Raw genomic sequence first — 12,913 nt, forward strand, 5'->3', positions numbered from 1 at the left:
AATAAAGACTATACTTGTAGCTCTCCATCAGGTAAAGGTGAGGTATTTAAAGATTGATTCTGACATATACTTGCTTTTGGTTTCCTAGTATCTGTAAATGAAAAGAATGTGAGTAATGAAGGTGCATTTCCTTGAGAAACATTTCATTAATGCGTATAACTTACCAAGTTAAAACTCCCATGTTAGAGAGCAGTCTTAAACACTACACTCCATGATGTTCACTTCTTGTGTATGTTTTTACTTTCTTAGCATGGCAGGAAAACACAGTTATTCCATGTCTTTCAAGAAGACTTCATTTTAAATAAACAGGAGAAGGAAAAGAAGAACAATTTATCAGACTCTGGTAAAGAATTCTTTTTCACACAGTATTGAAGACAAAGTATTATATTTTTCATTCCACAGAGAAAAAGAACTTGTTATACCACTTTTAGCATTTTAAGGTCAAATAACTTATTTTGAGATCTTTATATACCAAAGAACAAAATCTAGTCTAATGAAACTCATGGTTATTGCACTTCCTTTAAGAGTAGTGTGCAAACAAATTTGAGATAAAGTAGCTTAAATCATGAGATGCCCATCGTGTGATGTATTAAGCATTCTATTGCAGATATCTATCTTGCATGAGGGGGAAGGGGTTTTACATGTGGAGCTGTAGCTGTAGGGTATGACATAGACAAAGCTTACTGCATGCTTTCAAGATGGATGTTCATCCTTTACATCAGCTAAATACTGCTTCTCAGGCCTTGCGTGGTATAATAAATGACAAGCTAAACAAATACCCCCAAACACAACAATAAAATATAATACTGTGAGTAGTGTGTGGATTTGTAGATCAGAGCAGATCTGAATTGCTCTGGAATAAATAATCGGTTTTCCTTAGTGAGTGGGTCAGTGGTTGTGTTACATAGGCATCTCAATTTTCTTTTGTTCCGTTCCAGTGAAATAACATGGAAAAAAAGGGTCAGAGTAAACTTTGTGATATCAAGTCATCTGCAGTAGTAAAGGGAATGCTGAACAAAAGGAAGCAAACTTGTGAACAGTGTCAAAATGTTGTGTAATAACTTGGTAAACAAAATTTATTTTTGTTAGAAGGGAGATATCTAGGAAAGTATTACCTGAATTGTATAGTCATAGTGATCAATTCTGAATTAGCTGTTTCTAGTCAAAAAAGAGATTTGAAGTAATGAAGATAATCTATGAAAATGTCTACCCAAATCTCAGTAGAGGTCAAAAAATGTAAATGTGATATTGAAAATTAGGAACAAAATAGAGAACAAGAAGAAGTGCTACTCTACAGCATAAGTTTGTTGTACATTTGCATGTCGAGTATGATAAACAGAAAGGAAGAAATATGGAAGCTATTTGATCTTTGAAGAGGGCAACTGTATACATCTGTATCTGTCCTGAAGGTCTTATATGGATTGCTGCTGTGTAAGAAATAGGGCTAAATGGACCCTTTGAAAAACTGTAAATTAGAAGCATATCATTTGCATACATTGTAATTTGGAAGCATTTTCTAGTACTTTAAGCTCCTTAGTTTTTAAAAAAACCCACTCTTTCCCCTTTAATAAAGCAGATAAGTATTTAGCTCATGTTGGTTTTGAAAAACACAAGCAGATTTGTTTGGGTTTTTTTTCCCCAGTACCATAAGCAACCCAATGTCAAACCCACAGGGCAAATGCAGCTTATCCTTGATCATGTTTTACATAGATGCACACCTAAAGAAGGGTTGGAGGAATTGTGGAGGAAAGATGGTCACTAAACTAACTATTACTTCTTGGTCCTAATGCATCTTTGGTCTAAGGAGGGAGAATGGCAGGGTGCACCCTCCAGAAATGGGCTTCAACTGATACTAAATTCATGTCGTCTTTTCTTGGGGTGAAACTATAGCAAATAATTTGTTAGTAAGAAGCATTGTACCTCTTGTGCATTCCAGACTATATGGTCAGTCTGGCTCGGTTGTGATTGGTGAGCCTATCCATTAGACCAGGCTGTGACTTTCCCAACTGTTGACATGGCATTTCTTCTCTAGATTTAACTTGTATACTTTTTATATGTTAAAGGCCAAACCTCTGCCTAGCTCACTGTCTTAACTGTTACAGTTGCCAGTAACAAATAGCTAAGAAACTGTAAGAAACAAGCATGTAAAAGTCCAAGATGTAGAGCTCGGAGTACATTCTGGGATTTAACTTTAACAGCAAATTCAGGCAAATATGTTGTCCTTTTTAAAAGGAAACATTGGCAATTCTTCATATGTGTACCTATAATTGTAGTGGTAATTGCCTGTGATAAAATACTGAGAAAACTAATGTAACAGGGTTGGATGTAGTCAGACCACTGCATTTCTCATAGTTTGCAATAGCTTAATATGATTGTTTGCTAGCCAGCAAAATTTAGTTCTGCTTTCAGATGAATAACGCCTGCAATCTTCCTGTTCTGAATTTCATCAGGAAACCAGCAGACTGGATTCTCTGAAAAATTCTACTTAATAGTAATAGAGTATACTCACAACCATTCACTACTACATATGTGGCACTTACATTTGAAGTCAATCCCTGTCTCAGTAGGTAAGTTTCTATCTTGCAGTTCTCTGTTTAAAAAAAAAAAAGCCACCATCTCATGAATATATCTGCCTGCTATTCAGTGTATTCTAAAATGTATTTTAGCTTTTTGAAAAGAATCTGCAATTCTTTGATTACAAGCTTTAATCACAACCCATTCTTTCTTGATTACTTAATCTTCAGAATGCTGAAGATTTTGAGTTCAGTGTGAGCCCAAAGTTTGGTATTTTTTATGCATTCTAAGGGCAAATATATTTATCTGGTTTTATTACAGCCTAACAGTTCAGATGTTTTGCTTCTCAGAAGTTTTTGTTCTGTGATTTTTGAGTTTGTTTAAGTTCTAAATTGGACTGTAGTCTGAAGCACCTAAACGTCAGAGATACAATTATAATTCTGAACAATTTTGAAGTTCTGAAATCTGGTTCTCTTTCAGACTACCAAACTACGACAAAACCTATAAAACTTTAAGTAAGCTAAGATATACTTCAGTAATTTTCCATTAACATTTGAAGATATTGAGAAAAAAAATCTGGCATTCACCACATAACAGAGGTTAATATGTTATAATACATGTTTTTGTCATTTAAATCAAATTGGTATTTGTCTTACTGCTGCTTTCAAGGGCAGAATTTCTTCATTTATTTGAAGCATTATTTCAATTAGTTTATAAGTTGGTGAGAAGACTATAGATCCAAATTTTCTGTTCTACTTATGTGGTGAGGTTATTACTGATAAGGCTTTTTAACCAACCTATTGGCAATTTTCATGTTCCAAATCCATCAAATTCATACTTCAACTGTTGAGTTTTATTAAAAAAAAAAAGTAATGAAGCATCTGTATCACATAATCTCTGAGATCCTACATTTTCAGAAAAGTTTTGTTAATATTTGCTTAAAAATACATTTTCCCAATTTGTAAGGTAAGACAGGCAGGTCTTCATTTAGTTTTCTCTAGCTCCAGGTATTTTGTGCTTCATGAAGTGTTAATTTCCATGGATAACGACAGACATACCTGTCATCTGCACTTTTGAAGTTTCTGGTTACAGTTTGATTGTTTTCATTCTGAAGAGTTTAAAGCTATAACTTCTGAGAAGTTCTAGAATTTCAGAAGTATTTAATCTGAGTTTTGCCAGCATTTCTCTTTAAATCTGAATATGGGAATGCATTTCATTAAAATGAAAGTAAAATTTTAAGTTTTACATGTCTCTTTGGAACTTTTAATGTGAGTAAAATTACTTCTTAGGTTAAAAGAAATCATTGACTTTTTAAAATTAACAATGCAAATTTTTTTAGACGAAAAGATAGATCCAAATACACCTGAAGTGGCAACACAAACAGAAGAATTGTATTCTTCACCAGATCCGGAGAAGATCCAATCACCTTTCACTCAAAAGTATCAGGCCTGTAGAGCAAACCTTCAGAGCACCAGCTGGCTTACTCTGTCTTCCAAAATGGTGTATAGTCAAGAGTTGAATTTGCCAGAAGGAGTAGAGATAATAAGTGTAAAGCCATCAGCAGGTTTGTAATTTTTTTTAAAGAATAAAACAAGGAACCCTTGCCTTTCTGATTTTGGTCTTAAATAGAAACAAAGTAATGGTAAGTTTGGTATTTGTTGTTAAACTTAAAAGCCTGTAGGTGGATCCAAAAGGTTTGCTAAAACTTGATCCCCTGACTTTTTATCTTGATCCTGTAACTAATACTGAAATAAAACTTTTAAGGTATAATATTTATTGAATTCAAAATTCTTGCAATAAAAGCAATTATTGAAACACAAAGTTGTTTTTTTGTCATGAAAATTTTTGTAGGATTTGTACTTAAATTTTAAGACTCCCATCAGTAGTCTTTCCAATAATATTTTATAGATTTTTAGATTTCTGAATGGGAAATGTCTGTTTGATGGGAGAGATGATGGTTATTAATATCCAGATTTAAATAATATAATTTGACTCCCCTCTAGAGCATGAAATAGAAGCAAAGGGTAAAATGGTTTCATTGTATTTTTGTCATGTTGTCTCCTCTGCGAAGCCCTGCAAACAACTCTTTGTGAGGAAGTGCTAATATTTTTTTTGTTTCAGAATAAAAAAATAATTGAATAAAAACGTCTTTAATTTTTTTGCTTGCTTTTTAGTATTTCCTCCAGTAAAAGTATATTTCATTTAATTTTAGGACATCTGAGTTCTTCTTCCATATATCCTGTCTGTCGTGCACCATATCTGCTGGCTACTTCATGCTCTGATGGAAAAGTTCGATTCTGGAGATGCAGAGTTACCACTGAATCATCAGCTTCTTCCATGCCAGAATATAATGCATGTAGTGATGTTACATATGTATGGGAAGAATGGCCATTACTGATTGAGGATGGACTTCTTAGTAGTAGTGCTATTAATGTTCCAGGAAGGCCAACTGAAGTTAGCTGTGCACACACAAACAGATTAGCAATAGCATACAAGCAGGTAACATCTAAAAATAGTCATCTTCCTCAAGATTTTATAATGCATGTTGGTATTTTTGAATGTGAGTCTACAGGGGGTTCTTCCTGGATTCTAGAACAGACTCTTCATTTAGATGAGATAGGCACCATATTCGACTCTGGTGTTAGTATTGATAGTAATTTAGTGGCATATAACAGACAAGATGTTTCTCTGTCTCATGGTGGGAATATTATGCCCAGCACTAAGCGCTTGGTACACTTAGACTGGATGTCTAGGGAAGATGGTTCACATATTCTAACAGTGGGAATTGGATCAAAACTGTATATGTTTGGTCAGCTGTCTGGGAAGACGCAAGAACAAAATGGTAAGGAGATTGTAGCAATCTCCCATAGTGGCAGTACGAAGGTTACAACCCTTTCTAGGTTTGTTCTGCTGCGTTGTGTTGACTTGGTTTCATCTGTAGAGGGGTCACCTCCTTTTCCAGTCTCCTTGTCTTGGGTGCGTGATGGTATTCTTGTAGTTGGAATGGATTGTGAAATGCACGTTTATTCTCAGTGGCAGTCTCCTTCCAAGCAGGAACTAGTTAGTACAGATTCCTGCAGTGGAAGTACACCATGCATAACTAGCTTAATGAAACAAAGCCAGTCAGCTGCCTCAGGTCTGCATCCACCAAAGCGAACCTTGACCAGATCTATGACCAGCCTTGCACAGAAACTTAGTGGGAAAAGATCTGCCAGTGATCTATCTATGGAAATGGAAGATTCTGGTCTTTTTGAAGCAGCTCATACATTATCTCCCACTTTACCTCAGTACCATCCATATCAACTGTTGGAACTCATGGATCTTGGTAAAGTACGTAGAGCAAAAGCCATTCTGTCCCATCTGGTGAAGTGCATTGCTGGAGAAGTTGTTGCTATAAATGAATCTGAACATAATCATGACAAGAGGCTCAGATCTCTGACCATCAGTGCTAGTGGAAGTACTGCAAGAGATCCCAAAACATTCAGCAAAACTGAGACTACAGACTATATTGAAATAGACTCTGTTCCACCATTGCCTTTGTATGCTCTGCTTGCTGCAGATGATGATTCATCTTATTCCTGTTCAGAGAAGTCTAATAATCAAAACAGTCACAATAAAAAAGATAAGACCAATGACAATTATGAAGATCTCTTTCGAAATACTGTTATAAGTGCAGATGAACTTGTTACATTTGATGCAGATGAAGACAGTTCGAAACCCAAAGTCATTGATCTTTCTCAATATAGCCCAACTTACTTTGGACCAGAGCATGCTCAAGTTCTTTCTCGTCACTTGCTTCATTCAAGCTTGCCAGGTCTGACTAGGATGGAGCAAATGTCATTGATGGCCTTGGCAGATACAATTGCTACTACCAGTACTGACATTGGAGAAAGCAGAGACAGAAATCAGGGTAAGTTGCCTCTTCCAGGTTAAATGTACTACTGTGCTTCACAAACTTCTTGGGGAGTAGTTCCTATTTTGGAACATTTTTGTGGCTTATGAAAGCATGTCATAGTTTTATTTCATAGTATAGCCTGTATTTACTGTGCCATCACAGTGTTTACTGTTTAACTAAAGTTTCAAGACTTCAGACTTCCATAAAATCAAATTTTGTATTGTTAACTGTTAATGCTAGTGTTAGTCCATCAGTCCACATACCATAATTGTTTCTAATTCACTTTTGAAGAGACAACTTTCTTACGTGCCAATGTTTATTGCACTATGTAGAGAAATGGAGAAATAAGTTTATGGATTTTTTTAATATAACACTTTTTCTTGCATTAAGAACAAATAATTTCAAAACTTTTTGTATTAGAAATTTTCCTCTTTCCCTTCCTTGAAGGGAAGAATTATGAATTAAGGTGTTATATTTATGAGTTTAAAGCATTAGTAGTCACAGAATTGTAAAATATTTCTTCTGTTAAGACACCCAATAGCTACTTATAGTAGTTTCTCTAAAGTGCTTAAAAACCTATTTAATTCCAGGTGGAGAAACTCTTGATGAGTGCGGTTTAAAATTTTTATTAGCTGTTCGGCTTCACACGTTTCTAACAACTTCCCTTCCTCCTGTACATCGAGCTCAACTGCTTCACCAAGGTAACTGATATGGTTTTTTTAGATGAGGTGAATCTTAGTGATGTAGCTGTACATATGATTGCTGTGCTGTTGACATACCTCTGCAGAATCAATGAGTTTTGTTGCTTATTTGTTTTTTTTTAAAAAAAAGTTCGATATGAATGTGTGCCATAGCAGAAAATGTCAGGTTTATTTTACGTAGAGGCCTTGAAACAGAAATTATTTTTTTCTTACAATTTATTACTTTTATTTTTTTCTATTTCCCCAAGAGAACTGTTTTTTCTGTACTTCTAGTACCATGTTGTTCCAATAACCTTCTGCAGAAATAATTCAGTAGAAAATAGAGTACATATTTAGGTTTTTTAGTACATATTTGGAAAAAAAATCTCTTACAGTCTACTCAGACTTGAAATGTTTTTTAATATGCTTACTGTGATTATACAATGAACTATTTCAAATAGTTTTCTTTGGAATAGTTTTAAGTAGTTCCAGTCTGATACTGCAGATGACAGAATGAGATAGATTTGGTTAGGCCTAATCAAATCTAAAGGACTGGCTGTGATTGCTGCTTTACCCTTTCATTAGTCATCATGATGGTTGATGGCATTTCCAATCTCATGGCTTGTCACCCCTCAGATGCATCAGAGATTGGAATTTGCCAGGACTGGCACAACAGAGTACCATTGAGTTAGCACTCTGATGGAATACATGTAGTTAAGATACTTCTGCTTCTGCTGAGCTCAGAAATTGGTGAGAGTAAGAAATGCCTGCAACGCATCTGCAGAGATGCAGTTGAATGTGCCTCTGTGCAAAGAAGCATCTCCTGGCGCTAACTAGAATTGCAATTATCCATAGCCAGCTATGCTGCTGTTTAGTAATTTCTATCTTCCTCATGTGAATTTTCTTTCCAGTTTTCTTTTGTATCTTTATCCACAGACCTGTTTTCTACTGTGACTATCCGAAACTTCGCATTTTCTAATGCAAGTCAAAATAGTGAACCTACCTTTCAAAACTTTGTAAAGTTTAATTGGTGTGTTGCACTTTGTATCATGGCTAATCCTAATGCCATACGCTATAAGAATATTTTGAGCTTCAGTCAGTAACTCCATTCTTTGCAAACTTACATAAAGAGTTTGCAGATGAAAAAATGTTTTAATCTGTATGAGCTTTCTTTAATACTTGGTACGTAGTGCTTTCAAATGTTCTTAAATTTCTGTTGCCTCACCAGTAATGTGCTTAGAAATCCAAAATAAACAATTCAACCTTCTTCCCTTCTGCTTTTCCCACCCCCTTGACTTGAGAATCAGGATTATTTTATTAGTGAATCTCTTTTTCTTTCTCTTTTTTTTTTTTTCTTTTCTAATGGCTTATCATGCAGGCTTATCTACTAGTCATTTTGCCTGGGCTTTTCATTCAGTAGCAGAAGAAGAACTACTGAGCATGCTCCCTGCAGTGCAGAAAGGAGATCCATCATGGTCAGAACTCAGAGCTATGGGTATAGGATGGTGGGTTCGAAATATCCATAGCCTGCGGAAATGCATAGAAAAGGTAAATATAGCATTCTGAAACAAAATTAAGAAACTTTTTCTAACAGCTGTCCTCTGGTGTTTGCTTTCTATTTATGTAGCTTTAAATTCTTAGATAAGTTCAGTGTTTCTGAATGTTTCATGCTGTATTTTTTTGTACATACAGTTTGCTGTATGAGTATGAACTTTTGTATTTTTAACTGTTTGGGGATTTTTTTAGTACTTCAGGTTTCAAATTCGTGTGAAATACATTTTAGTATTTTAAATACTCCATTTTGAAGGTGGCAGTGCACAGTGCTTATTGTGGATGCTCAAGATATAGATTGAGCATATAGTGTTTTTTATAGCAAAATTAGGAAACAAGTTATGGAAAAAGGTTCTCCTTAGAAACCTATCAGAAATGGGGTCAACTAAGATATTGTACATCTGTCTTGCAAATTGATACATATCCATGATAATAAAACCTTCTATTGTTTTATTTTGGCTTGGGTGGTTTTGAGGTTTTTTTTGAAATAGGTATTTTAATCATCACAGATGTGGCAATAAGCCTAACCAAATTATCACTTATTTTAAGCTCTTGGAAAAGCCAAGTGTGTTGAGCTAGAAAATGACATGCACAAGATACTTTGACTACAAAGCACAAAGTGGTAAAATGCATGTCTCTATTTTTACTTTTCAATCTTAAGCAATTAATCATTACTTTTTAGGAAACTTACCTGCCTTGCATATAAAAATTCCAAGTATTCTGGGCCTGCATTTAAGGTTACCTTATATGGGTCTTGGACTATTCTTGCTGACTTACCCCTTTTTCCTTTCCAACCTCCAAAAGTAATCTCCTGTAAACAACTTTTGTCCTGTTGTGACTGGTCCCAGCCTGTTCTTCAAGACTCCATCTGTCCTTTGATTACCAGGGCAACTAATAAATTAATTTTGTTATGATTTCAGGAACTGATTTCAGATGTAGGCATTTCCATTTGATCTGCTAAAAAGCTTCTAGAACTGGAAAAGCATTAGCTAAATGGCATCAAACAAAAACAAAGGGTGGAAGCTGTGGTATCTTCATGCTTTCTTATGTCAGACTCATAGTGGGAGGAGGGAACCTATATTAAAAGAACTTCCAAGCACTATGGGGCATAGGATACCAGAAGCAACAAGAATCCCATTTAAGATTCATTTAAATTTTGGTTGGTTTTTTTGCTGTTGAACTGTCTTCACAGGTAGCTAAAGCAGCCTTTCAGCGAAACAATGATCCGCTTGACGCGGCCATTTTTTACCTTGCAATGAAAAAGAAGGCTGTGATCTGGGGATTATACAGGTAGGAAACATGCGAGCTCTGATGTGAAATTTTATACTATCTGGTATAATTTGGGGAAAAAAGTTGAATGTGATGGTAATCCAAAAGCACCGCAAATATTACCGTTGAAAGCTGAGATATATTTATAAATTAGTCACTACATTGAATAGGTAGTTTTTAAGCAGCTTGCGTTTACTGAGGTAATTTAGTTGCTGTTTCTGAATGTAGATGCTTTAGGTTTTACTCTCAAATCTACTGTAATTTCAATCACTGCTTAAATCTGATTTACTTTTGAGGACTAACAGTATAGTGTGTGGAATGACATGGCTGTCTTTTAGAAGAGTGTTTATTGTCATAAATTTTAGCTTAAGTTCAGAGGACTGAATTAAGTCTGTGTTTCAAACTGGTGTTTCATAATATAACATTGCAAACTTTTTTAAAAGTAGTTTGTATTGTCACTTGCTCTTAAGAGCTCACCTGGGAAAAATGAGCTTTTCTGCATTTGTATCAGGTTAACTGAAAACACAGTAGTTTTTTCTACTTACTAAAGTTTTTGTTGTTTTTAAATATGAAGCCTACTATGCTCCCAGTGTGACAAAAGCCTTTGCATTCCCTAATGAAAAGATCTGTGTAAAATGCTACTGGCATCCAAGGAAATGAAGAAGGCATCTAGTAAACTATAATATTTTTATCAATTATGTTCAATCTGCAGGTCCCAAAAAGATACTAAAATGACACAGTTTTTTGGGAACAACTTTACTGAGGACAGATGGCGTAAAGCAGCATTAAAGAATGCTTTTTCTTTGCTTGGCAAACAGCGTTTTGAACATTCTGCAGCATTTTTCTTGTTGGCAGGACACTTGAAAGATGCAGTGGAGGTAATAAAATAACGCCTTTTTTTTATGTTTAAGACTTGCATTATCCCAAACTTATAAATATATTGAATGTGAGTTGCATTTTGCATTTGTATGACCCCTGAAGATTCTGGTTTGTTTGTGCTTTCCCTCCCTGCTGCCTTCCCCCACCCCCCCAAGTTAATGACAAATACAAATCCTTGATCTTTACTTCTTGTTCCTCTTTTATCTCTCGTATGAGTGACACTAAAAAGTCCCATGGTTCTTTCCTCCCTAATAATACTGAGGCCTGCCAACCATTAACTTGCTTTCAGATTGTCTGCCCTGTTGGGTATGAAGACAACATAGTGTTTCATTAGAAGTTCTGTTTCTGAAAACAAAGGCTTTCTGGCAGTGATGAGGGTTGGCTCCTACAATCCCTTCACAAAAAAAAAAATAAATTACTTTCTGGGTCTGTTTGAATTGAAAAGGAGGAAATTCAGCTCTTTGATAATGAAGGATTTGTTCTGTAAAGCTTCGTAACCAAAACATCCAGCTTCAAGAGGTGTCATGTGCACACTGACAATGATTTATTGAAGCCAATTGATTTCAAAGATGTATTGTCATGTCAGACTTAAACTGAAGAAATTGCAGATCAGATCTTGCATATAATAGTTGCTATTCTGTGTAGCTCCTGCTAATTTTTTGTGGAATTGATAGACCTACTTATCTAAGTCTGAACAGATTTGTGTCAATTCCTGACTTGTGATAATTTTAACCAGAGGAGAAATTATAATGTTTGGTCTTGTGAATGTATTTCTTTTCAATTAGGTCTGCCTTGAAAAACTGAATGACATTCAATTGGCTCTTGTAATATCAAGACTTTATGAGTCAGAGTTTGAAGTTTCTAGTACTTACAAATCTGTACTACAGAAGAGAATTTTGGGAAGTGTGTTTCCTGCAAAAGAGAGTTCAGGAAACATGCACTGTGACCCTTTTCTGCGAAGTATGGCTTACTGGATTTTGGAAGATTATAGCAAGGCTCTTGACACTTTGATTAAACATTCTGTTGAAGATGGAGGTAAGAATATGAGTATTCTGCCTGTTAGGTTGGTTTTAACTACTTGTTCATTTAAGTAGTAGTTTCTTAAAGTGTAGGTACTGTTGCTCACCATTGCTAGTAAATAGCTTGCTGTAGCAAGGAGTGTGTTTTTTATAGTAAATGTGGTGCCTGTGGTGGTGTTATCCTGTATCCCATGAATGGATACTTAATTTAACCTTTAAGTATGTGAATATCAGGTTAATGAGAACAACCTGGCAGTGATACAGCTGTTTTTCCAGCAGCAGCTTAAAGATGGAGACAAATTAACTTCATTACTGAATTTGACTCCATCACAACCTAGGAAGAAATTTCTGATTGCACAGTTACATAAGCGAGTCTGGAAGACATGGTGTTTTGTAGCTTTTAGTCCTTGGGAAGAATGGTTGACCAGAATGATAAACTGCCATAGAAAAGATTTTGATATTTAATGTGATACAAGGAGGCCCACATGATGCCTGAAATAGCATGTAAGTCTCCTAAAGTGATTCTTTTCCCTGTTTGCTTGCTGGCTTTATAGGATATAAGAATCAGTTGTATTATTTCCTAAGCTAATGTTCTCAAGGAAGGTAAATGTTTCAAGTTCCTAGTAGTTAGAATGCCAGCTGGTTTGAGTCCCGGCTGCTGAGAGAAACTTGATGAGGATAAATGAAGACTCGAATCCCCAGAGTTGCGTAATTCATTTTGAAAACTGATTTCAGTAGAAGTTACATGCCTCAGGATAATTTTGAGCAAATGAAGGATATAGTGTTCAGTTGTTTGCATCTTGGTCATGTCCTCTGGTGTAAAATCAATTTTAAATTTTACTAATTCTTCTTTTATCAATTCAGTGGTTTTTGTGGTGTTTTGCTTTATTTTCTTCCTTAAAAGGTGCTTTTTCATGTACCTTTTCCTATTATCTTTAGTTAGTTGTGCCATAACTCCTGATGGAGGAAACAGTAAGGGCCATCTCAGCTAACCTGGACTCTTGGAAAGCTGTGTGAATTGTCCTGTGCTGATGCTCATACATTTTCATGGGTTTTTGTGTCGTGGTTTTGGACATGAAAATAAAATGTGTAGGTGTTGCACTGCT

General features: G+C 35.4%; 1 protein-coding gene across 16 annotated transcripts in view; it reads left to right on the top strand.

The window, feature by feature from the left end:
- DMXL1 (Dmx like 1) overlaps nt 1–12,913 on the top strand; it is an 88,521-nt gene that overhangs the window by 38,237 nt on the left and 37,371 nt on the right. For all 16 annotated transcript variants that reach the window (XM_049796283.1, XM_049796268.1, XM_049796270.1 and 13 more), the window contains 9 exons: nt 250–343; nt 2,451–2,567; nt 3,854–4,078; nt 4,727–6,424; nt 7,000–7,110; nt 8,468–8,637; nt 9,833–9,930; nt 10,622–10,787; nt 11,574–11,823. In XM_049796283.1, the coding sequence (XP_049652240.1) occupies nt 250–343; nt 2,451–2,567; nt 3,854–4,078; nt 4,727–6,424; nt 7,000–7,110; nt 8,468–8,637; nt 9,833–9,930; nt 10,622–10,787; nt 11,574–11,823 (2,929 nt within the window). The remainder of the gene's footprint in view (nt 1–249; nt 344–2,450; nt 2,568–3,853; nt 4,079–4,726; nt 6,425–6,999; nt 7,111–8,467; nt 8,638–9,832; nt 9,931–10,621; nt 10,788–11,573; nt 11,824–12,913) is intronic.

The sequence above is a fragment of the Accipiter gentilis genome, chromosome Z (genome assembly GCF_929443795.1).
Source record: "Accipiter gentilis chromosome Z, bAccGen1.1, whole genome shotgun sequence".
Lineage (NCBI taxonomy): Eukaryota > Metazoa > Chordata > Aves > Accipitriformes > Accipitridae > Astur > Astur gentilis.